We start from the raw sequence: 23,025 nt of genomic DNA on the forward strand, positions 1-23,025 counted from the left end.
ATTAATACCTTCACATGAAAAAATTACTGATGAAATGTGTAATCCATATGCATTTATACACCTTTCCAGTTAAGTGATGAACTTGATGAGAACCTGTCACTGTTGCTCCTTAATCAGTAGGAAGGGGTCATCTTTGACTGACGTGAGGCACTCTTTCCCTCAGGCGCTTATCACGTAGCTTCCACACCAGTCACACCTCTTGCTGACGTGGAGCTTGCAAACTTCAGAATGATAATTGTTTTTATAGCAAATGTGGATTCAGTTAGAAAGGTCAGTGATGGCATTATTGGAATTACACTGTGCCTGGTGATATCAAAACTGAAGACATTGAATGGTTAACTGTTTCTTGGAAATCAAATTATGCTGTCAAAAAATTGACTTTGTAGGTTAAAAGGAATTGTGGTAGGATGATACACTTTGGTTATTTGCTCTGATTCAGAATTAGAGATTATTAGACTATAAATTAATTAGAAAAGTTTGTGGTATTGTCAGGTTTTAAGCATATATCTTTTAGGGTACTACAAATCCCACTAAATGAAGACCTTTTTAAAGGAAACGATCAAGATAGTTTTAACATTGTTGATTGTTAGATGTTTGAAAAAGTTCTCTTAAGTAAATGCTAATCTTTGAGAATATCCAAAATATATTTAATTCATGTTTCCCAGTTTGTGAAAATGCCAAACAGCTTTCTCTCTAAGACACATGAATTTATGTGAATTTCTGGGGGGAGGGGGGACATTCTATTAAATTATTTTAAAAAGAGGATATTTTCCAATCAGAAACCCAAATGATTAACTTTTTATCACAGAAGAATTTGCTAATTACTACTTTTGCGTTAGAGGCAAAATTGTATTTTGTGTATTTGATGTATAAAGTAGTTTCCAACATTTTGTATATTTGAATTCTTTACCATAGGTATTGTTTGTTTGCTTTGTGATGTAGGCCTATAGTTCAGATACACTTATACTATATATATATATATTGTTTTAATCTTGAAATATAACCCTTAGCACTAGACAGAAGTAATTTTTTTTTTATAATACCGTATTTGTACTGTTGAATATATATGTACTTTCTTTTTTAAAACAGAAACATAGTGAACTATTCTCTGGATTTTTAAAGTACTTGCTGAATTAAGATCCAAGAGTATTAAATCAACAAAGTAATCAGTGGTCAGTTATAAAAACTATTCCTAATAAGTATATAATATTTTTATATATTTAATTTGTAACGTGTAATATTGCTGTGAACATAGACCAGAAAAATTAAGTTCCTTATTCAAATGTCTATAAAGAGCTGCCTTCAATTAGAAATGAAACATTTTCTCCAAATTTTTGTCTGTCTTTCTACCATGGTCCCCAAATCTTTTCAGACTGTTGAACCCAGATTTGGTAAATCTAATCTCCTTCCTTTCAAAAGTATCTAAATTAGATCAAGTGAACATTAATGCATAATGGGCATTAAGCATTAATAGAGAATGACTATGTTGGAGCATATGATTTAGTTTTACCAAAGAATGGAAGTTTTTTTTAAAAAGTGCTTAGCACTTCCAGCAGGTAAGCTGCACTGAACTGAAAGTGTGGAATCCAGCTTTGAATTTACACCTATTATACTATCATTTATCTTAATAGCAGATGAACTAAAATTTCCAATGACTTTCCATTCTTCTGTCCTCAAATGAAATAGTCGTGTTGAAAAAAAAATCATTAATCTTAAAGTGGTGACAGATAAAAAGAATTTAGTTTGTTCTCAGTACTTCTCAACTTAAAGGTTAGGTCAGCCATGGTTTTTGTCATGACACTGATAAATTTTTCTAATGACCAGAATGGTTTGATCTGTAATAGCTTTTTGTTTTTGTTTTAAGGAATATATGCCTTGGTTATCTGACTTCATCCTAAAAATGATTTTTTTTTTTTCTATTTTGAATTGTTTCTATTTTATACCACAAAGAGAATTATAGAGCAGTAAGTAAAATTTGGTAATATTAAAATATCCATTTTAAAGATCTTTATTGAAAACTTAGAATTATGAAGATGAAACCTTGGCAAAGGGATAAGGAGGGAAATATTTAGGAATCATTGTGGTTTAAAGAGGGTAAAGATTTCTAGATGATATTTAATATATTGAGAAGGTAGTGAAGGTGTAAAGTCAGAAAAAGGGACAGACAGATCTTCTAATCTCAGGAATAAACTGTCTTTGTAAATTTTGAATAATATTCAGAAAACCAAGGATCCAAGATAGTGTGTGATGGAAGAGTCTTTCAGTTAAAAAGTCAATCAAAAATAAAGAATAAAAATACTAATTTAAGTTCATACTGAGGAAATAAACTTGAGAGGTTGAAACCATTTATAAAAAGTGGTTGAACTTTTTCCTGTTAACTCCCTTTTTCTGGACTAATTTTAGTCCTTTTTTTAAAAAGAATAGAAACGACTTAAATGTCTTTAAATTATTTCCTCTAAGTAAAATTACATAGGGGGGAAAAGATTGTAAGCAAATCAATTGCTAATAGTGGTTGTATTTGTGAGAGAATTTTGAATATTTCTTTTTCACTTCTCCAAGTTTCCCTGTAACATGATTTATATTTGTCTGTAGTACTAGTAACCGATGTATTTTTTTTTAAGTAATGCTCCTAATATAAATAAGAATCAGTCTTGAAATTTTTCTAAAGTGGTCTTATTTAAATTGTTATCTACTGGATTTTTTTAATATAAAGTACATTTTTTAAATATTCCATTTTTCTTCAAGGTAAGGATATAATTAAGCTTCGTATCACCTAATGTAGACCTCAGTACTCTCGGACTATATGCCCTTTCTTTGAAAGTGAATCTGTCTTATTTTACTGATATGCTGCTTCTTTCTTCTATTGATCCTCTTCAAAGCAGTGCCTTACCATGTTGAGTGGAGTCTTTACCGTTGAGAAGGATTCCTAAATTGCTAATGATTAAACTTCATTTAATAATACCTTGTGGAATCATGTTACCATATCTTTATTATTAGCCTTTTCTGATTTTAGTTACTTGTTCTGATTTTTTTTTTTCCAGATTCTACACCAAAAAGCAGGGATAAGCTGTAAGATTAAATGATGGCTAAATTTATCAAAGGTTGTACCTTTAATTGGGCTTCCCAGGTGGCTCAGATGGTAAAAGAATTCGCCTACAATGCAGAAGATGCAGGAGATGCAGGTTTGATCCCTGGGTTGGGAAGATAGCCTGGAGGAGGAAATGGCAACCCACTCCTGTATTCTTGCCTGGGAAATCCCATGGACAGAGGAGCCTGGTGGGCTCCAGTCTATGGGGTCTCAAAGAGTTGGACACGACTGAGCACATATGCACATATCTTTAATTTCTTTAAAGGGAGTTGACTACTGTGATTAAATTGATGACTGTTGTCTTTTACTATCATAGATCCGGAAAAAATTTCCTTGTAAATACATACTATTTACAACATAAATTCAGATGTAAGCAGTCAGTCGTCTATTGAGAGAATTCTATGAAAATGTCTTGCCGCTGTTGTCCAAAAGCATGTTATTTTTCACCTCTTCTGTGAAGGTGAGGAAAACGACTTCCCATAAGCTACTGTTTTAAGTAGTGCAATTCAAAATACAGTATTTTAACAATTGTTTTATATCAATACATTGTATACCTACGTCATAATTATAGTACACTGGGGAGTATCACATTACTGTGTCTTTTGGGGTACATGTCTCACCTGCTTGTGTTGTTGTCACAGTCATTGGGAGATCCAAGTACAGGTGTGTTCTCTGTATTAGCATCATAGTGCCACGAGAATGGTATGTACATGATAACCCACGCTATAAAAGTTAGTATGTCTGATTCCTGGTTAAAATTATCAAGTGCTGGATGTTCTGTGATCTCCTCCCAAAATTTTTTCTCTATTATATCTGAAAATGCTTTTTTTTTTCATCCTATAGAGAAATTTAAAAAGTAATGTTCAGCAATTTCAAACAAAATGGAACACCACATTCATTGATTTTAAAACTATTAATAGTTCTTCATACATACATAATATTTTACTTTTCTGGGTGGGTTACCATGTGCTTCAGAGACCTTTCTATGGTTTACTCAGTCTTCATGTTAGTGAAATCTGAAGTTTGCAGGAGTTCCAGGACAAGGCTAAGGGGTAGGTATACCATTGTGTAAGGTTGGAGAGTTTATTAGTTCTTGACATCAATAAACTGTTTTCCATGGTTTCACTATGACATGTTACACACAGATTTTGACTTTAAAAGCATCATAATCAGTACCGTAGGAAGAACATTTTGTGGAAGTGATACAGAGTTTAGTTAGAAGGTTTCCAGCTTTCTGAGTGACTTTACTAAAAGAAGATCTCTGAACTTGGGACAAATCTTGGCATCTCCTCCGCCTCACCTCTCTGCTAAGGTCCAGCTGTGTATGTAGTTTGTCTTGACTGTTGTCTCAAATGTGTCTCTAGTAGTCAAGAGTGGTTGGGGCCATGGCTGCACCTTTCTTTATGCATTTAGCATTTCCCCTAAATTTACCATTTGAACTCCGGCAAAATAAAATGCCTCAAGTTGACTTGTGTCATTTGAAGTTTGCTTTGTCCAAACGAGCTTCCCTGGTGGCTCAAATGGTAAAGAATCTGCCTGCAAGCTTGAGGCCTGGGTTCGATCCCTGCGTTGGGAAGATCCCCTGGAGGAGGGCATGGCAACCCACTCCAGTATTCTTGCCTGGAGAAAAGAGGCAAGCTAGCTAGAATACTAGCTGAGCCTAGTATGACCATCTTGCCTCACTAGTAGCAGTAACAACCTCACTTAGCCAAGTCTCCTCAGATCCATTTATTTATTCCTGAGAAAATAAGAGGTGGTTGGTTTTTAGGTTTGCTTATCGATTCTCAGGTTGGTCATTCTTTTGCACTTTTGAAAGACCATTGAAGAATCTATAGCAGGATCTAGACAATTATGTTGCAATTTTATTTTTGCTACAAACTGAAAACACTTTGGCACAGCTACTTACCTATTTCTGTTTTCCTTAATACAAATAGAGCTTTCAGCTTAATCTAGTAACATCGAATAGAGGAAGGCAAAAGAGCAGTGTCGTTTTGTTAACTTTTTTTAAGTGGAGTCATATAATTTTTCAGTGACATTTGGAGACACAACTATCATATACATTAAAGAAAAAAATGTCTACAAAAATACTGCTTGTACATGCGATAGAACACTTTGTGTTGTTGCTAATTCAGGATGTGAAGAAATAGCCCAATAAATGGAAACTTACTTGAAATCAGTAACATATCTGATTCTTCTCCCCCCACCTTTGTGGGAGAGTGATTCTTAACCCTGGATCCCTTTGGAAAAGCACAGATAGAATCATTAAATTCCAGCAAACCTTTCACAGTATTGTTAGTTTCTATAGCATATGACCACTTTGGACATTTAACAGTTTTTATCTGCATAGTATTCTTACATGATGAGAAATTTTCCTTGGTATTTCTTAATTCTCAGATTCAGCTGGAATGAGTCTTTTGATGTGACTGCTGCTGTACAAATGTAGAAACTGAGGCAGAAGAGTAACAGTTTCAACAAAAAAATACAGGATGTTTTATACTTTTTCTTTCAGTGAGTTACACCAATCATCCTGGAAGGAGAGTTACAATCCAAAGGAGTGGCGGTACTGTAAGTATTCATTTCATTATTTTTTATGTTGCTTTAATTCATACTTGATCAAGCAGTTAAAAAAGGCTGATTCTAGATACTTTGATGAAACACATAAATAGGTATCTGTACACAAATACACAGTCATACTTGACTTTAAAGCCCCAAATTTAACCCTTAATTTGATAATGCCTGAGGCTTTTGCAAGAAGTATGATGGTGGCTCTCTTGTATATTTCTGGAACAGTAACTGCCTTTTTTATATTTTGGTTTATTTTTAATGCTAAGTACAAAACTCAAAAATAAACATTTAGCTATATTTAACAAGTATATAAACTGAAATTAAAGCCTTTGAATATGACCTGTTAACATAGAAGTAGACAACTTTCAGCACTGGAGATATTTGGATATTGAGATCAAAATGGCAGCCTGGTCCCTGGAGAAGAGAACTTACTACTAAATTTTTCTTCACTTTTAAATAACACAATAAGGTTCCATAAAAGATACTATCAGAAACTAACACAATAAGATTCTCTAAAAGATACTTTCAGAATCACATCAGGTAAAATTTGCTCTCACTGTACTTTAGCTCCAGATTTGATTTTAATATTTTCATTGGTTTGATCATTGCCTGTGACAGCAAGTTGTATAGTTGGTACTCAATAAATATATCACAGAGCAGAGTCACTTAAAGAATCTTTAAGTTCAGATTATCCTAGTGCATAGATTCACAATTAATTTGGAATCCCGACAGCATCTATCAGTTTGAATGTGTGGAACAGTACCAAAATGAACAAGTACCACATTCTTTCTATAAATGGAAAAATCTTAAATATGTATTTCTTATAAATTACCACAGTTAGTGGCAATAATAGTAGTTTGGATAATGAATGACTTTCAATAAATTTACTCACTAAAAGATACTGAGGAATATATTTAATAGTTCTTGTGACTACTGTATATAGCAGTCCAAGTAGGTGTTAGAATGACATCCAGTCTCTTAAGATATCTTAAAATATTTACGTGTTTACAAATCTCTCAAAACCAAGTCAGGTTAAGCAGCTTTCAAAAGGCAGAATTGGTGAGAAGGGGAAGGAAATGGTTAAAATTCCATTAGTCACAGCCTCTTGTTTCCAGTCTGTGAATGTGGTAGTTTCTAAAAGCAGTGACGATTCCTCATTTTCATGCCTCAACATAGTTCTTAACTCCTCTAGCAGCCTCACTGGATACTTACCCCTCCAGAAGTATTGGGTTTGATTTAACTACAGTGAAAGTTTGAGGGAAAGCCGCCTTTTTTTGTTTTTTTTAATCCCTTCCCCAAACCAAACCTGAGTTTCTTTAAGTATCATTTATATGAGAACATGCACATAATCTTCCATCATTCCTCTCTCAACACCAAAAAGAAGTACTGATTATTCTTAGAAAAGATTATTTTTTATTTAATGCAGTGAATAGTCAACATTACCAGTGAACCAAACATCTGAAATTAGATAGAATGAAACAAAGAGATATCAGTCATCTGTTAATGGTTACTATCCACATCTGAGGTGGTAGAATATCGGGGTTCTAGACGTTTGAGCAGACAATGTCAGCACGGAACATAAATCTCACACAAAGTATAATCAAAAGTTACTTCAAACAGATTATACTATCAGTAAACTTTCTGTAATAACATCAGCTTCATGGAGAATAATGTCTTAGCAACAAATGATGGTATGCGGACGTAAGCATGTCATTATAAACATGACGCACTAAATAGAACATACTGAGGTCAAGGCCTTTCTGTAGAAAGGGAGTTTAATTAACATTCTTTTAAGCATAGTGTAATAAACAGATCAAAATAGTTCTATCATAAGAAATAGTATTTAACAACATAGCTTTAAAACAAAAATGCTTTAAAAATCAACTTTGAGATTAAATTTATTTTTAAAGTATCTTCTTTTAGAGTGAAATATATATTTCTTGCTCTAGCTTTTCTACATTTTTCCAGCATAACCCTCACCTTCACCCTATCCCAGGCAATTGCTAATAAAGTAGTGCAAAACACTGTCTACAGCAATTTCAACCAAGCTTAGTCCCCTACCAAGTCAGGGAAGTAAGACATCCTCACCAAGTTTTCTCTCTAGAGGTATACTCCCTTGATAGATCAGGAAGTTAGGTACAAAAACTACATTGAGAGTCTTGGGAATGCAGTTTTTAAGTATAGATTCTATGGTAATAGTGAAACATTTTTAAAGGCAAACTCTCCCCTCCCCATAAGCAGTTTATTTTACAAAATAGGTTTTCATGCATTCTAATTTTCAAGAATGATTATTTTTTTCTAAAAATGATTGTAATGAGACACTGGCATATCACTTAGTACACTGCATTCTCCTGTACATTAAAATTCACACTAATAACAAAAATCATAAATGCATTAAAACATTTCAGTAACCTAATGAGAAAGTAGGTATTTTTTTTCTGTGAAATACTTGAGTATTAAATATTTTTAAATGCACAGAGGTGTAATCTGACATCAAAGCAATGTGAATTTAATTTGCTAGACTTTTGACAACTGAACTGGGTTGCTAATTTGCTGATTTGGTACAAATTAATAGTGGTTGGTATAAAAATCCTTATAGGCAATCATTTATAAACATGGCAGTATTTTTTGTATTGTCCTGTAGAGATTTTAAAGTTTTAGATGGAATGATAGAAGATTTGGAAATTTTCTTTGTAGGATTTCAGTGTATGGAAAATTCTCTTGTTGAGGTGACTATACTTTCATTCATTAGCTTAAAATCAGCCTCATCATAGCTAAATAATGTGCGCAGGAATGAATATCAGGATCTGAACCTATGTAAGTTGAAATGCATCTGTTCCATTATTCAAGTTCTGGGATTCCCCCCCTCCCTTTTGAAATGTATAAAACATAGAAAACTGTAATGGATTATTTTTCAGATAAAAAATAGTCACATAAAAAAAAAAAACCTTAAATTCAAATTGACATTTACATTTTATGTAGATTTAATCAGAGCACAGCTGAGCATTTAATCTAATATTCTAGTTTTTCCACTTGTAATTAGAGAAATATGTATATTCTAGTTTTTCCACTTGTAATTAGAGAAATATGTATCTCCCAATGTTAACCATTCTTACATTTGTTGTTCCAGTGTTATATTATTATCCACAGCTAGCATGGCTTTCAGGCAGCAATAGCTAAACCTTTATCAAATTGTTTCTGTACAATGGAAGTATATTTCCAAGACATACGCCTTTGTACACTATTTACAAATTCTCTCAATCATGATAAAAAGGCAAAATAAATAAAAAACAGAAAGGAAGTGCTGCTGAGGCCGAAGGCTTTTTCTTTTATCCTCCCAAACAGATGTTGGTCTCCCCAGTGCTGGGAGCTGGCTAGCCAAGATTGTTTTTCTTCCTTTTACATGGGCTATGTGAAGGATCTGGTTTCAGTTCTTGGTATTGCACCTGTTTAAACAGTTCAGAGAAAGGCTGGTCAGGTGGCCACTTTCTGGCAAAGGAAGGAAAAGCAAAGGAATTGAGAGACTATGCTTGGGGAAAAAGTGCTCACTCGGGAAGCTGTATGAGACCTGCAGCTGGGATGCAGAAAACAATAGAAAGAGCAAGAGTCAAGGGAAATCTTGCCAGAAACTAGACGAGAGCCCTGTTAGGAACTTTGCTAACAGGCCAGGATCTCCACTACCCATACACATGTAACATTAAAAGTTGAACCATCTCCATCTATTTTGCAGGGCCGAATAATGGTTCTTTGCAATTTATTATGTGCTTGTTTAATATAGGCTTCATCTCCATCCAACCCACTTTGGGGTCAGATACCAAATCAAAGACTCAACAGAAACAAAGGAAAAAGGTACTGTTGCAACCCAGCTTCAATAGTTTGAATAAAAACATTTCTCATTTTACTCTGAAAATATTTAATGATTAATGGGCACTAATTAACCTCAAAGGATTAAGATATGTCCCCATTTTCAAAAATCAGTTACTTTTGTATGGCTGAGTCAATCTGCTGTGTACCAGAAATTATCACAACATTGTTAATCATCTGTATTCCAATATAAAATAAAAAGTTTTAGAAAAAAATCAGTTACTGTTCACCCCCTTTATTGATCTCTAAAATAGCCATCATTAAAACTCACCTAATTCATGCAGTTTATTTAGGGAAGTGTTTTTCTCAGTATCTGCTGGCACACTGGGCTTTCATCATCTAATATTCCTAATTCCTCCTTCAGGTAATGGTGACTTCCCTTCACAAACTCCAGCTGAATCTTCCTTGGAGGAGGACTGCCCTCCCTCCCTGACACCCCGGTAGGTTCTGTATGCAATGCCCTCTCATTCCCCAATCTTCTCTGTAAGTTTCTTATTGGATAACACCCCAACTGGACGAATCCCTGAAGGGCAAAATCTTCTACAGGCTTTATTAACTTTACCTGGCTCTTCTAAGACCTTCAAAATTAAATGGATATGAACGTGAAAACCCAATGCCACACTACACTAAAAATGATACAGGATTAAGAGATGTTGCAGGTTTTATCTCCAGACCACCGCAGTCAAGTCACATGAATATTTTGGTTTCCCAGTGCATATAAAAGTTTTGTTTATGATGTATGGAAGTCTATTAAGTATGCAATAGCATTACATCTAAAAAAGCAATACCTTAATTTAAAAGTGTTTCATTGCTAAAAAAAAAAAATGCTAACCATCATCTGAACCTTCAGTAAGTATTCCTCTTTTTACAACAGTAACATCAATGATCACAGGCCACCATAACAAATATAATAATGAAAAAGTTTGAAACATTTCAAGAATTACCAAAATGTGACACACAGACCCACAGTGAGCAAATACTATTGGAAAAATGGTACCGATGGACTTGGCTCAATACAGGATGGGCACAGACCTTCAATTAGTAAAAAAGGAAGTATCTGTGAAGCCCAATAAAATGAAGTATGCCTGCAGTAATAATAATAAAATCTACATACCACTTGCACATCTGAAGGGACTCTGGAAAGGAAATCAAGTAGTTCATTGTTATCAATTGCATACGGATTCCGAAGCTTTTTTGTAAATTTGTTGATTCCTGAAAAAGTGACAGATCAAATATTATTGAAACCTATACAGTTTGAAGTCGGAAGGCAAAAAGTATTGTGGTGATTTGAAGATGTAGGTTAAGCTGCCTTGATTTCAACCTTGACTGACTGAAACAGAAAACCCAGTTTTCTCTCTTCCTTCCACCTTCCAACTCAATGGCTGCTCTGTTTTTCTCTTTGTACTTCAGTGGCTTCTTCCCAGCAGGAAAGGCTTTCTATTTGGGAAACAAAGGCATGAGCAGTGACCTATCTTGCCTTTCCCCTCAGTGTTGCAGTACTTAGAAGCTTTGTTGTAGTTTTTCATCCATGATAAAACTTGTCTCCCTACATTTTGGATTGGGATTAAGGCAAGAAATCTGATTTACTGGTTCCCCCTTTTCAAAAAATACACTTTGTTTTTGGTTTTTTGTTTTTTTTCCAGTGGTGGGGAAGTGTTGCTGTTATGCAAATTAATATTTGAAAATGCATGACCTGGTATTTTGTTTTTTTTAATTTTAAACTTACCTGGAATTAGAAAAGGTGTACAACCAGCTTTTTTAAAAAACCATAAAAATCTTTGAAGATGGTGACGCATAAGGATCCTAAACCCATCTCTTCCCACCAACACACAGGATTTACAGCTGCATCTGGAACAGTTGCCTCTGAGAATAACCGGAAAACTGGCTGAGTGATGTCTACACACACCAAGGACGAGAGAAGGCCTGCATCAAAGCAGGTAGGAGAGGCAGAGGCACAGTCTCACCGTAAACCCCACTCCTAGCCTGACAGCCCATGGTCAGGAGGGAGCGCTCTGAGAAGTGAGGGTTTGAACCTGCACATCAGGCTTCCTCAACTCTGAAGAACTGTACCTAGAGGGAGAAGCCCCCAAACCATCAAGCTTTTTTTCCTTCTAGTTTTGAGAAATAATTGACATACATCACTGTATTAAGTTTTAAGGTGTACAACACGATGGTCCGATGTACACATATAGTGAAATGATTACCCCAATAGGTTTAGTTCATATCCATCATCTCATATGTTGATAAAAGAATTTTTCTCTTTTCCTATGAGTTGGGGGGGGTGGTATTTTGCTCTTTTTCCCTCCCAATTTCACATATAAGTGAAATCATACTTGTTTTTCTCTTATTTCACTTCCATTCATGTTGTCACAAATAGTAGGATTTCCTCATTTTTTTATGGCTGAATAATATTTCATTGTATACTGCTTCTTCATTCATCCACCAGTAGACACTTAAGTTGTTTCCGTGAATCAGTTACTATAAATAATGCTGCTGTGAACATGGGGGTGCAAACATCTTTTGGGGTTGGTCTTTTTGTTTCCCCTGGATAAATTTCCAGAAGTGTAATTGCTGGATCATATGGTAGTTCTATATTTATATTTTAAGGCATCCCCATACTGTTTTCTGTAGTAGCTGTACCACTTTACATTCCCACCAACAGCATGGAAGGGTTACCTTTGCTCTGCATCCATGCCAGCATGTTATCTGTTGTCTTTTTGATGATGGCCATTTTATCAGCCATGAGATGCTATCTCATTGTGGTTTTTAATTTGCATTTCCCTAGTGGCTAGGGTTACTGAGCATCTTTTCATGAACCTGCTGGCCATTCATACATATCTTTGGGAATATGTCTGTTCAAGTCCTTTGCCCATTTTTATGGTTATTATTTTGCTCTTGGGTTATATGGGGCGTTTATTGGATATTAGCCCCTTATTATACATATGATTTGCTAGTATTTTTTTCCCATTCTGTAGATTGTCTTTTCACTTTGTTGATGGTTTCTTTTTCAATGCAGAAGCTTTCTGGCTTTATCGAGTTCCACTTGTTTGTTTTTAAATTTGTTGGCTGTACTTTAGATGTGATTTTTCAGAAATTGTCACCAAGATCCAGGTCTGGGAACTTCTTAAAAATGTTTTCTGCTAGAAGTTTTGTGGTTTTAGGTCTTACAGTCCATTTCAAGTTACTATTTTTGATTAGTGTAACATAGGGGTCAAGTTTCATTTTTTACATGTGACTGTCCAGTTTTCCCAGCCCCATTTATTGAAAAGACTGTCCTTTCTTATTGAGTATTCTTGGCTCCCTGGTTAAATATTAGTTTACCATATGTGCTTGGGATTTTTCTGGGCTCTCAATTTTTGTCTCAAAACACATAACTTTGAAAACCAACTTGCATGTTCAGACTTACCCTCTCCAGGACCCAGCATGGAAGCAGCTGATCCAGAGGCAACCAGACTTTTTGTGGGAAAGGGTCATTTGTTTGCCTCCAGGCACTGAAAGGAAGTCATTCGGGGAAGACATCTGATTTGAAACTTTCAGGAGCCTGCCTACTTGAGAGACAGAGACTGGCAACCATTTTTTTTCTTTTCTTTCCTGGCAGGAACCATCTCTCCCCAGCTACCTCGCTCCAACCAGTTGGTACCATCTTCATGCCCACCCTCTGCCATGCTCCAGAGCATCAGCATCATCTCCTTGAGGGGAGCTGTCACACATCTGGTGCCCGAGGTTTTACATCTATGAGGCAGTTCAAGATGGCAACCTAGGACAATCATGGACTCCTCTTCAAGACAGTCTCACCATAAACCCCACACCGAGTGCAGCTACCCAACCATCAGGAGGAAGCTCACAAACCCAGAGCTTTTCTCTGAGTAGCCAAGAGAGAAGTAGCTTTTGTACACCACATAAGGCACCTCAGCTTTTAAGACCTGCGCCTGGGAGATGAGCCCTCAAGGCACCTGGCTTTCAAAACCAACAGGCTGGCAGCCATGGGACCCAGAGGCCTGTAGTGAAAGGAAAATGGCTCTTAAAGAGCTCGTGAGCACTCACTCATTACCGGACCCAGCACAGAAGCACAACTGTCTGAAAGGTGCCCAGGTTCTATGTGAAGAAAGTCCCATCTACTAACCTTAAGGTGTTGGCCAGAGAGGCAGGGACCTGCTGGGATACTCTCTGGGGATGGAAGCTGGTGAGCCCCATCTTTGAGCTCTCCCTGTACTGCATTCAGAGCACCAGTACCTCCCAGAGGGGACCTTTTACACCTGTCTGGTGTCCTGGGTTTTGTGGCTGCCACCCAGGGGGATCCCTCTTGAGTGTTTGTTTGGCTCTGGATGCTAGGGGACTTGAGGGAACAGAGGCCAGGGGGTGCTGTCATTGCCACTCTCCCTCACCACGGCTCATCAGTTATCTCCCAGAATTGAGCTTATAAACTCACCCAAAGCCCCACTGTATGTATTTGCTTACTTTAAAAGCTGCAACCCAAGGGGCTGACTTTCAATGAGCCTGAGTCTAGGTGCTGATGGAGAGCCTCCTGTTTGAGACACTGATTGATAGGTCTTGGCACATCCTCAACTACTGAGAGCTATTAAAAAAGCTGCTCAGACTGTCAGAAAGGTTTGAGAGACAACTAAGAGCTATGGCAAAGTTGGATGATAAGGTTCATCTCCACAAGACCACTACTTCGAGGCTGGAAGAGGTGGCTCTTTCATCTAACGCATAGTAACCAACATAGAGATTCAAGCAAAATGAGGGACGTGTTTCAAATGGAAGAACAGGATAAATCTCTGGGGGAAAAGTCCTTAAAAACAGATGTTATTTACCTGATAAGGAGTTCAAAGTCATGTTCATAAATATGCTCACCAAATTCAGGAGAGTATGGATGAACACAGAACGTCAACAAAGAAATAACAGATGAAGTACCAATAGAAGACACAGAGCTGAACCATAAAATAACTGAACTGAAAAATACACTAGAGGGATACAACAGCAGACTAGATGAAAAAGAGCACAAAGAATCAGTGAAACATACTAATGTTTGCACTACAGGGAGTTAGTTACAGAGGAGGAGAAAAAAGAGGGCAGGAAATGTGTTTTAAGAAATAATGGCTGACAACTTCCCTAATCTGGGGAAGGAAACAGACATACAGATCCAGGAAGCCCAGGGAGTTCCAAATAAGAGAAACCCAAAGAGACCCCCATCAAGACATATAATTAAAATATGAACAGTTAAGGACAGGTATAATGAAAGCATCAAGAGAACATCGAGAAGACTGTGGGCAGATTTTTGAGGAGAAACTTTACAACTTTACAGACCTGAAGGAGATGGCATAATGTAGTCAAAGCGCTGAAAGAAAAAAAAACTTCCAAACAGGAATACTCTACTCACCTAAGGTATCCTTCAGAACTGAAAAAGTAGCTTTTGCTTGCCTGGAGAACAATTTATCATCCCTAAACTGACCTTAGGACAAATGTCAAAGAGATTTCTTTAAGCCAAAAAACTGTGCTATAAGTAGCAAGAAAACACGTGAAAGGACAGATGTCACTAATAAAGGTAAATACATAATAAATGTGGATTAATCATAAGACTATTGTAAAGATTAAATATAGTAAAAATATAAGTTAAGGGATATACAGCATATTAATTTAAAATGTGACATGAACCATGGGGAAACAGTAAAAATCTAGAACTTTCAAATGCATTCAAACAAGTTTTTATAAGTAAGCCAGTGGCTCATAGGGTAAAGCGTCTGCCTGCAATGCAGGAGACCTGGGTTCGATCCCTGGGTCAGGAAGATCCCCTGGAGAAGGAAATGGCAACCCACTCCAGTACTCTTGCCTGGAAAATCCCATGGATGGAGGAGCCTGGGAGGCTACAGTCCATGGGGTCACAAAGAGTCGGACGTGACTGAGCGACTTCATTTTCACAGTAACCGTATAGCAAAAGCCTTACAGTAGATATACAGAGCAATAAATGAACTAAATTTTCCAATCCAAATACATAGGGTGGCTGAGTGAATTAAAAAAACAAGCCTCTTCTATATGCTGCCTTTGAGAGATGAAGTCAGATATAAGGACACACAAGACTAAACGTCAAGGGATGAAAAAAGATATATTCCATGCAAATGGAAACCCAAAGAAAGCAAGGGAAGCTATAACTTACATAAAACAATCCAAATTGGAAAGGAAGAAGTAAAACTGTCGCTATTTGCAGATGACATGGCTTTATATATAGAAAATCCTAAACACTCCATCAAAAAACTAAGAATACATGAATTCAGTAAAGTTTCAGGATACAAAAGCAATGTATAAAATGCTATTGCATTTCTATATACTACAATGTACTACCAGAGAAATCAATAACAAATTTAATCAAGAAAGTGAAAGACCTATACACTGAAAATTGCAGGACACTGATGAAAGAAACTGGAGACCAAACGAATAAATGAAAGAGTATTCCCTGTTCAAGGATTATAAGAGTTAACATTGTTAAATGTTCATACTACCCATAGCCATCTACAACTTCAATACAATTCCTTTCAAAATTCCAGTGGCATACATATTTTAACAGAAACAATCCCACAGTTTGTATGGAACCACAAAATTCCCCAAATTGCCAAAGCAATACTAAAAAAGAATAAATCTGGAGCTATCACACTCCCTGCTTTCAAACTGTATTACAGGCCTCTCATAACTAAACAGTATGGTATTGGCATAAAAACAGATGACATGGATCAGTGGAACAAGTAGCCCAGAAATAAACCCATGCATATATGGTCAATTATTTACAACAAAGGAGCCAAGAATATACAATGGGGAAAGGACAGTCTCAAGAAATTGATGTTGGGAAAATTGGACTGGCACAGCAAAAGAATGAAGCTGGACTATTATATCATTTATAAAAATTATTCAAAATGAAACCATGAAACTCCTAGGAGAAAACATAGGTGGTAACAAAGTAAACAAGTGGGACTGCATCAAGTTAAAAAGCCCAACAAAGGAAACCAACAAAATGAAAAGGAACCTACAGAATGGGAGAAAATACTTGCAAATCCTATATCTGATAAGGGGGTGATAGGCAAAATACATTAAAAACGTATACAGCTGAATAGTCAAAAACTACAAACCAATTAAAAACTAGGCAAAGGATATGAATAGACATTTTTCCAAAGAAGACAGATGGCCAACAGGTACATGAGATGCTCAATATCATCAGGAAAACCAAAATATAAACTACAATGAGATACCACTTCACACCTATCAGAATGACTATATCATCAAAAAGACAGTAAATAACAGTTGTTGGTGAAACTCTGGAGAAAAGGGAACCCTTGTACACTGTTGGAAGAAATGTAAACTGTGCAACCACTATGGGAAATACTTTGGCCACCTGATGCAAAGAGCTGACTAATTGGAAAAGACCCTGATGCTGGGAAACATTGAAGGTAGGAGGAGAAGGGGACGATAAAGGATTAGATGATTGGATGGCATCATGGACTCAATGCACATGAGTTGGAGCAAACTTGGAGATGGTGAAGGACAGGGAGGCCTGGTGTGCTGCTGTCCATGGGGTCCCTAGAGTTGGACAGGACTGAGCGACTGAACAACAGCATGGAATAAAGTGTGGAGGTTCCTCAAAAAAATCAAAAATAGAACTACTACTATAATCCTATAATTTCATTTCTGGGTATCTATCTGAAGAAAACAAAAACACTAATTTAAAAATACATGTGCCCCCCATGTTCATTCAGCATTACTTATAATAGCCAGGACATGAAAAGAACCTAAGCGTCCATTCATGAATGAATGGATAAAGCTGTGGTGTACATATGCACAGTGGAAAATTATTTGGCCATTAAAGAAAAACTTGAAACCTTGCCATTTGTGATAACAAGGACTGACCTCAAGGGCATTCATTATGCTAAGTGAAATAAGTCATTACATGTGGACCTTAAAATACAAATAGAAACAAAGCTCATAGATACAGAAAACAGACTGATGGTTACAGAGGTGGGGGGGGTGGGAAGTAGGTGAGGGAGTCAAAAGTACAAATTTTCCAGTTATAAAATGTCGTGGGAGGCTTCCCTGGTGGTCTGGTGGTAAAAGAGTCCACCTGCCAATGCAGGACATACGGGCTCGATCCCTGATCCGGGAAGATCTCATATGCTGCAGAGCACCTAAGCCCAAGCACCACAGCTATTGAGCCTGTTCTCTAGAGCCCATGCTTCGCAACTAGAGATTAGCCCCCACTTGCCACAACTCAAGAAAAGCCCGCGCAGCAACAAAGACCCAGCACAGCACAAAAAATAAGAATTTTTAAATGTCATGGGGGTATAGCGTACAGCATGGTGACTATAGTTAATAACGCTGTAATACACATTTGAAGGTTGCTAAGAGAGTAGATCTTCATCACAAGGAAAAAATTGTTTCCATTTCTCTATCTCTGGCATTGAAATTTTTAGAAGTCAATTTTCCTTTTAAATCACAAGAAATTTAAATTTAATGCTTGCAAAAGATGCTGCTTTGATTGACTTACTTGGATCACTTCTTGGATTAGAACGGCCAAGAACCATTCAAATGAGGCATATCTACCCAAGCTAAATTATTCAGCAGTGAACCCTCTGCACTACCTGAAGAGCAAATATGGATGAGGAGCAGATACAGGTGAATATGGAGCTAGTATACAAAAAAAAACAAAACTTGATGAGGTAGAAATGTCAAAATAATGTATAAAACGAGGTACTTATTCCTCATTTTCTATGGTATAATGTAGAATTTCAGTTGGATACATCTACTGTTTTAAATGTATATGGGGCTTAATAAATTACCGAACATATTCACATAAACATAAACAAAGAGCTTTTTGTGAAATCAACAGACTGGGTCACAAACCAGAGCATCTGGGCTCTTCAGGGATTTCGGCAGAATAAGCTAATGCAATTATGATTTGGTCTCTGTCTCTCCATGTGAGACCCATGTCTTAAATTTCTGTTTAATATTTCAGCAATCACCTACCACTAAAGGAATGCTGTTTGTTTTATTTTATTTGATGAAACAAGAGACCCAAACACATTCTCTGAAAATTACATTTAAGACAGCTTGCCAGTGAGGCCACCCCAGGTTATACGGCCAGATGTCTGCCGTGGGCTCTACTTTCTGACAGCCTGGGGAAAAGAAACCAGAAGTTCCCCACCTATCACAACTGAGATGGCAGGTCTGACCTGGGTAGGTTAGAGGTAATAAACTGCCACACCTAATGCCCTACCCTGATGCCTTCAATAAAACAGCATCTGTTTTAAATACCAGAGGAGGGAATGAAAGAACATAGAATCGGGGCCCAAGAACATAGTGGGGGAAATACCTCTTCCCTTGGATAGTGAAAGCATTCTCCTGTTTCTTTAGATTATAGGAATTAAGAAAACATAGTCACCCTTCCCTTCACCCTCCGCTCCCTACCCAAGATGTAAAGGTAATGATGGTGATATAAAGGGCAAGAGGCTTGCTCAAGATACAAGACAGCCAAAAAGAAGAACGAGATTCAAGCATTTTAAGACTGGGTGGCCTGGAGACATCAGACCCTTTTCCATTTTATTCTAGCGTATTTCTTTAAAAGCCTTGATAGGAAAAGAACAAAGCTTTCCTTTTCATCTTTTTGCTTTCACTGTAAATCCATGTTTTCTGAAGTTAAAACCCTTTTGGCTCTCTGCAATTTCTATAAGTTTAGTAATCTCGGGTGTATGCAGGCCAGGGGCAAGTAGAGCATTCTACTCCTACCCAGTCTTATTTATATATATATATCGTTAATGTAGTTTTATACGTTCATCAATCTTGGAGACTGAAAATTGAGTTTTCCAAACAAAAGAATTTTGTTGGGTAAGGAAAGACAAACTCCAGACGATGAAGAGTGCTGTAAGTACCACCTTAAATAGAGTCTCAAGTGAAGTCACTCAGTCGTGTCTGACTCTGCAACCCGATGGACTGTAGCCTACCAAGATCCTCTGTCCATGGGGTTCTCCAGGCAAGAATACTGGAGTGGGTTGCCATTTCCTTCTCCAGGGGATCTTCCCGACCCAGAGATCAAACCCAGCTCTCCCACATTGCAAGCAGATGCTTTACCATCTGAGCCACCAGGGAAGCCCTAAATAGAGTCTAGGTACATAGGAACTGTCAGCATGCAGCATAATTGCATTAAAAATTCAGACAGCCCCTCCCTATATACCACCTTTAAAGTGAGTTTTTACAGAAGCATTCTTGTTTAGTACACAGCAGAGGTTTTTGTTCCTGAGCAGCCTTCCGATGCCAAAGACCCTTCTCCTGTTTCCTAGAGGTGACCTCTTAAACATGCAGCCGTATATAGTACCATGTTTATGGACACGTCCATGAGATAAAGTACCACAGCACGAAAGCATATTGTCCTAAATGCACCATATAGATCGCAATGCCTCTGTTTACGTGTAAGTGGTGAAAATAAATCAGAGTGATATCTAGACAAAGCTACACTTTGATGTATGGAGAATCTGCACCACTACATGTTTATAGTATGATGGAGCCTATGGTGCCAGATAAGAGAAATACATTTTGCAGGTAGACCTAAATCTTCAGACTGTTGTGATTTTTAACTGACCTGTCTCTTTTCATCATAGAATAGCTTCATGACCATAAATACAGGGAACTACTGACAGTATAACTCATCCCTTAAAAATAGTTTGTTCTTAGCAGCTATGACAGTTTCTTTTTAAAGAGGCTTTACTTACCCCAGACAAGGACGATGTATCTCAGCGGAATGAAGTACAGGATGACTGTGAATGCACAGAGGGCTACAATGGCCAGCCAGCTTAAGAATGGGACGGTCCAGTTGAAAGTACTGAATGAGAAATCAACACATCAGCAATCCAAGCACTTCACACTTTTTTCAAAGATGAAAACGAATGCGATTCAAACTCTGGACTATGGATTTAGTAAAGACATCTCTCTTGGGAAGAGATGCCAATGGTCATGGGCTTCCCTGAATACAGGACCCAGGTAAAGGGGTGTTGACACCAACACCTCCACATTGGCTGAGGTGACTTCAGGGTGTAAAGTCGTTGTACTACTTGAGTGACTCCCTATGGTTTAAAAATCTTTTTCTACTTCTAAAACTAGTATTCAATCTTGTTTTCTCCAACTTCTCATAGAGGAGAATGCCCCTGGGCCTACCATTCTTTCTTCTGTGAACTCTTACATAGGATTACCCACACTGGAAATAAAATATTGCCAGCAGTTGTCTGTAGACCTAAATCTTACACTGTTGTGGAAATCCTCAGAACTTTAGAAATCCTTAGAAAAATATTTTCCACTTCAGCTAGAAGTCAGCAAGGGGAGATTTTGTAAAAACTTTGTTACCATCATTGCCCTCCTACCAGAAATGCATAGGTAATTAGGAAATAAAGTCAACATTATCTGCTATTCTCCCTGCATTGTTTCTGGCAAAGGAGAACATGGCACATGGTAAGTTTGAAGACTACAAAGGAAGTTTAAGCTGGAAAAGGGTGGGTTATTGATAATGTAGAGGGTCAGAGTCAGGGATGGAAGCAAGACTGAGTATTGACAGTGATAAAACATCAGAACAAAGAACAAAAGTGGGATCAACGAACAGAAGGAGAAGTTACAAAATAGTACCAAGAAGATGGGAAGGACTTTAATGGGACAAAAAGAAAGGAAAAGTCATGACAGAAGGCAAATGGAACATGGAAAGACAGATATTTTCAGGCTTTTTGTGTAGAACATCTGTAATAAGTTTCTGATAGTTTTTAAGAGAGTGACAAAATTATAAAGTAAACAGACTCAATGCGTGGAACCTTCAAGGTTAGGTATACAGAACCACGTCTCCATTTACAGGCATACTACTGCCTCAGTGCTCAACCTCCAAAGAGGACCTAACGTATCTTTGAGGGACTCTTCAGCATAATTTAATGAAAACAACCAAAATAAGTAGCAAATCTGTGTTCAAAGCCTAGATTCTGTTCTGTGACTTTAGGTGGTTGACCTGAGCATCAACTTTCCTGGTATAAAATGGGGACAGCTTTTATTGTATCCAGGAAGCCTGGTAGTGATGGCAACATGTTGACGTGAATCAAGGTGATGTTACTGGAGCCACTAAGCTCTAGAAGTCCTGTACAGCACTTCTTAGCAGTGAGAAGGGCCCCAAAGACACTTGAAGAAAATACTGAAATTGTACACGATATGGATAACTGTCAGTGTTTATTTCTTCTAATTTCCTGGTAATGGATGCTCTATTCACTTGGACTGGGTTTTTTCAGTGAAGTCTGTAATCCAATAAAGGATGTTTGTCAAGAGATTTTCTCATGTACTACCCTTCAGTCTAATACTTAAAGAGTTATTCCTTAACTTTGTGGCATATGACTTGCTTTTTGTCTTTCTCTAGGTCACATGTCTCCTAATCCTCCCCCCCCCAATAACAAAGCCAAAGTTGGATCAACCTGGTTGTCTTATTTTTAGTAACTCTTGGGGTCTGGCTTTTCTGTCGTGTTTTTTTAATGTCCTATGGCCAGAGTGAGCGTCCTGTAATTGTCACCAGGTAAAGGAGCACGCCTTCCCTCCTCACTGACACCTGTAGTTCCCTTGCTTCTGCCCACTGTGGAGAGAACAGAAGGCAGAGGGTCTGTTTGCTCTCCCGTGGTTGAGCTCAGAGCCATCCGTCACACCACCGTACGTGCGAGGGCACTGGCTCCTCATGCAGAAAAGCCGCCTCCTGGGCAGCCGCACTGAAGGGCTCCCTGTGTTCTTATTCCTCTTGGAAGGATAAATGGCAAAGCATACCAATATAGCTGATGTCAGAGGGAAAAAAAGACTGCCCTTTTTATTTCCACAGTACATCATGGAATCTAACTAAATCCACCACCACCACCCCCCCCCAAGAGATGCTGTTCAAGAAAGTTCTAGAAGGATTATTTCATAACAAGATGTAATTATGGAGACTTCCATTTTATATTTAAAGATTGCATCTGAATCTGCTTTCTAGATAGATCCATTTTATCCAACGTGACTCCAAGAGAGTTTCTTTTAGTAGTCAAAAGATTATTATGCAGAAGAGAGAGTTCCTACAAGACGCACTAGATTCTATGTTATGTTCCTGTACCTCAGCATATACCTGTATCTCTGTCTACCCCTTAAGAAAGTTCGACCAAATCCAATTTTCCCCAAGGCTGGTCCACAGCCACGAGCTGGTCATTTGCTTCAACTGGCCATGGTCTTTCCCAGTACTTGTCTGAGGTCTCCTAACACCCAGAGTTACAAAGAAGCCTTGCCCCTTCAGGCAATCACAGTCCTGACCCCAGAGCTGACCCAGGGTCTTCTGCTATAAATGAGATATTCCTGTCAGGTAGTCCACACACTGTACCTCAGGGAAAAGACAACACTCAGTAGGGAAATGCCCCATTTAGGACTTCACACTCTGCTTCTGCAGATAGGTTGTGGAAAACAAGGAAACATTCTTAGAGATGGAAATAACATGAAGA

General features: G+C 37.6%; 1 protein-coding gene and 1 long non-coding RNA gene across 8 annotated transcripts in view; one reads left to right on the forward strand and one right to left on the reverse strand.

The window, feature by feature from the left end:
• The first annotated feature begins 1,257 nt into the window (after nucleotides 1-1,257).
• Nucleotides 1,258-21,845, forward strand: LOC145509601 (uncharacterized). Its single transcript, XR_014056231.1, has 6 exons — nucleotides 1,258-3,548; nucleotides 5,598-8,470; nucleotides 9,432-9,502; nucleotides 9,882-9,957; nucleotides 11,351-11,454; nucleotides 13,116-21,845. It is a non-coding gene; the product is annotated as an uncharacterized LOC145509601 (long non-coding RNA).
• The window catches only part of MCTP1 (multiple C2 and transmembrane domain containing 1), a 544,348-nt gene continuing 528,733 nt past the window's right edge, over nucleotides 7,411-23,025 (reverse strand). For all 7 annotated transcript variants that reach the window (XM_081498745.1, XM_081498744.1, XM_081498743.1 and 4 more), the window contains 3 exons: nucleotides 20,263-20,372; nucleotides 10,632-10,729; nucleotides 7,411-9,099 (listed from right to left, as the gene is read on the reverse strand). In XM_081498745.1, the coding sequence (XP_081354871.1) occupies nucleotides 9,028-9,099; nucleotides 10,632-10,729; nucleotides 20,263-20,372 (280 nt within the window). In that variant the 3' untranslated portion in view covers nucleotides 7,411-9,027. The remainder of the gene's footprint in view (nucleotides 9,100-10,631; nucleotides 10,730-20,262; nucleotides 20,373-23,025) is intronic.

This window comes from Giraffa tippelskirchi, chromosome 6 (genome assembly GCF_054371585.1).
Source record: "Giraffa tippelskirchi isolate mGirTip1 chromosome 6, T2T-mGirTip1v1.2.pri, whole genome shotgun sequence".
In the NCBI taxonomy this organism is placed as follows: Eukaryota; Metazoa; Chordata; class Mammalia; order Artiodactyla; family Giraffidae; genus Giraffa; species Giraffa tippelskirchi.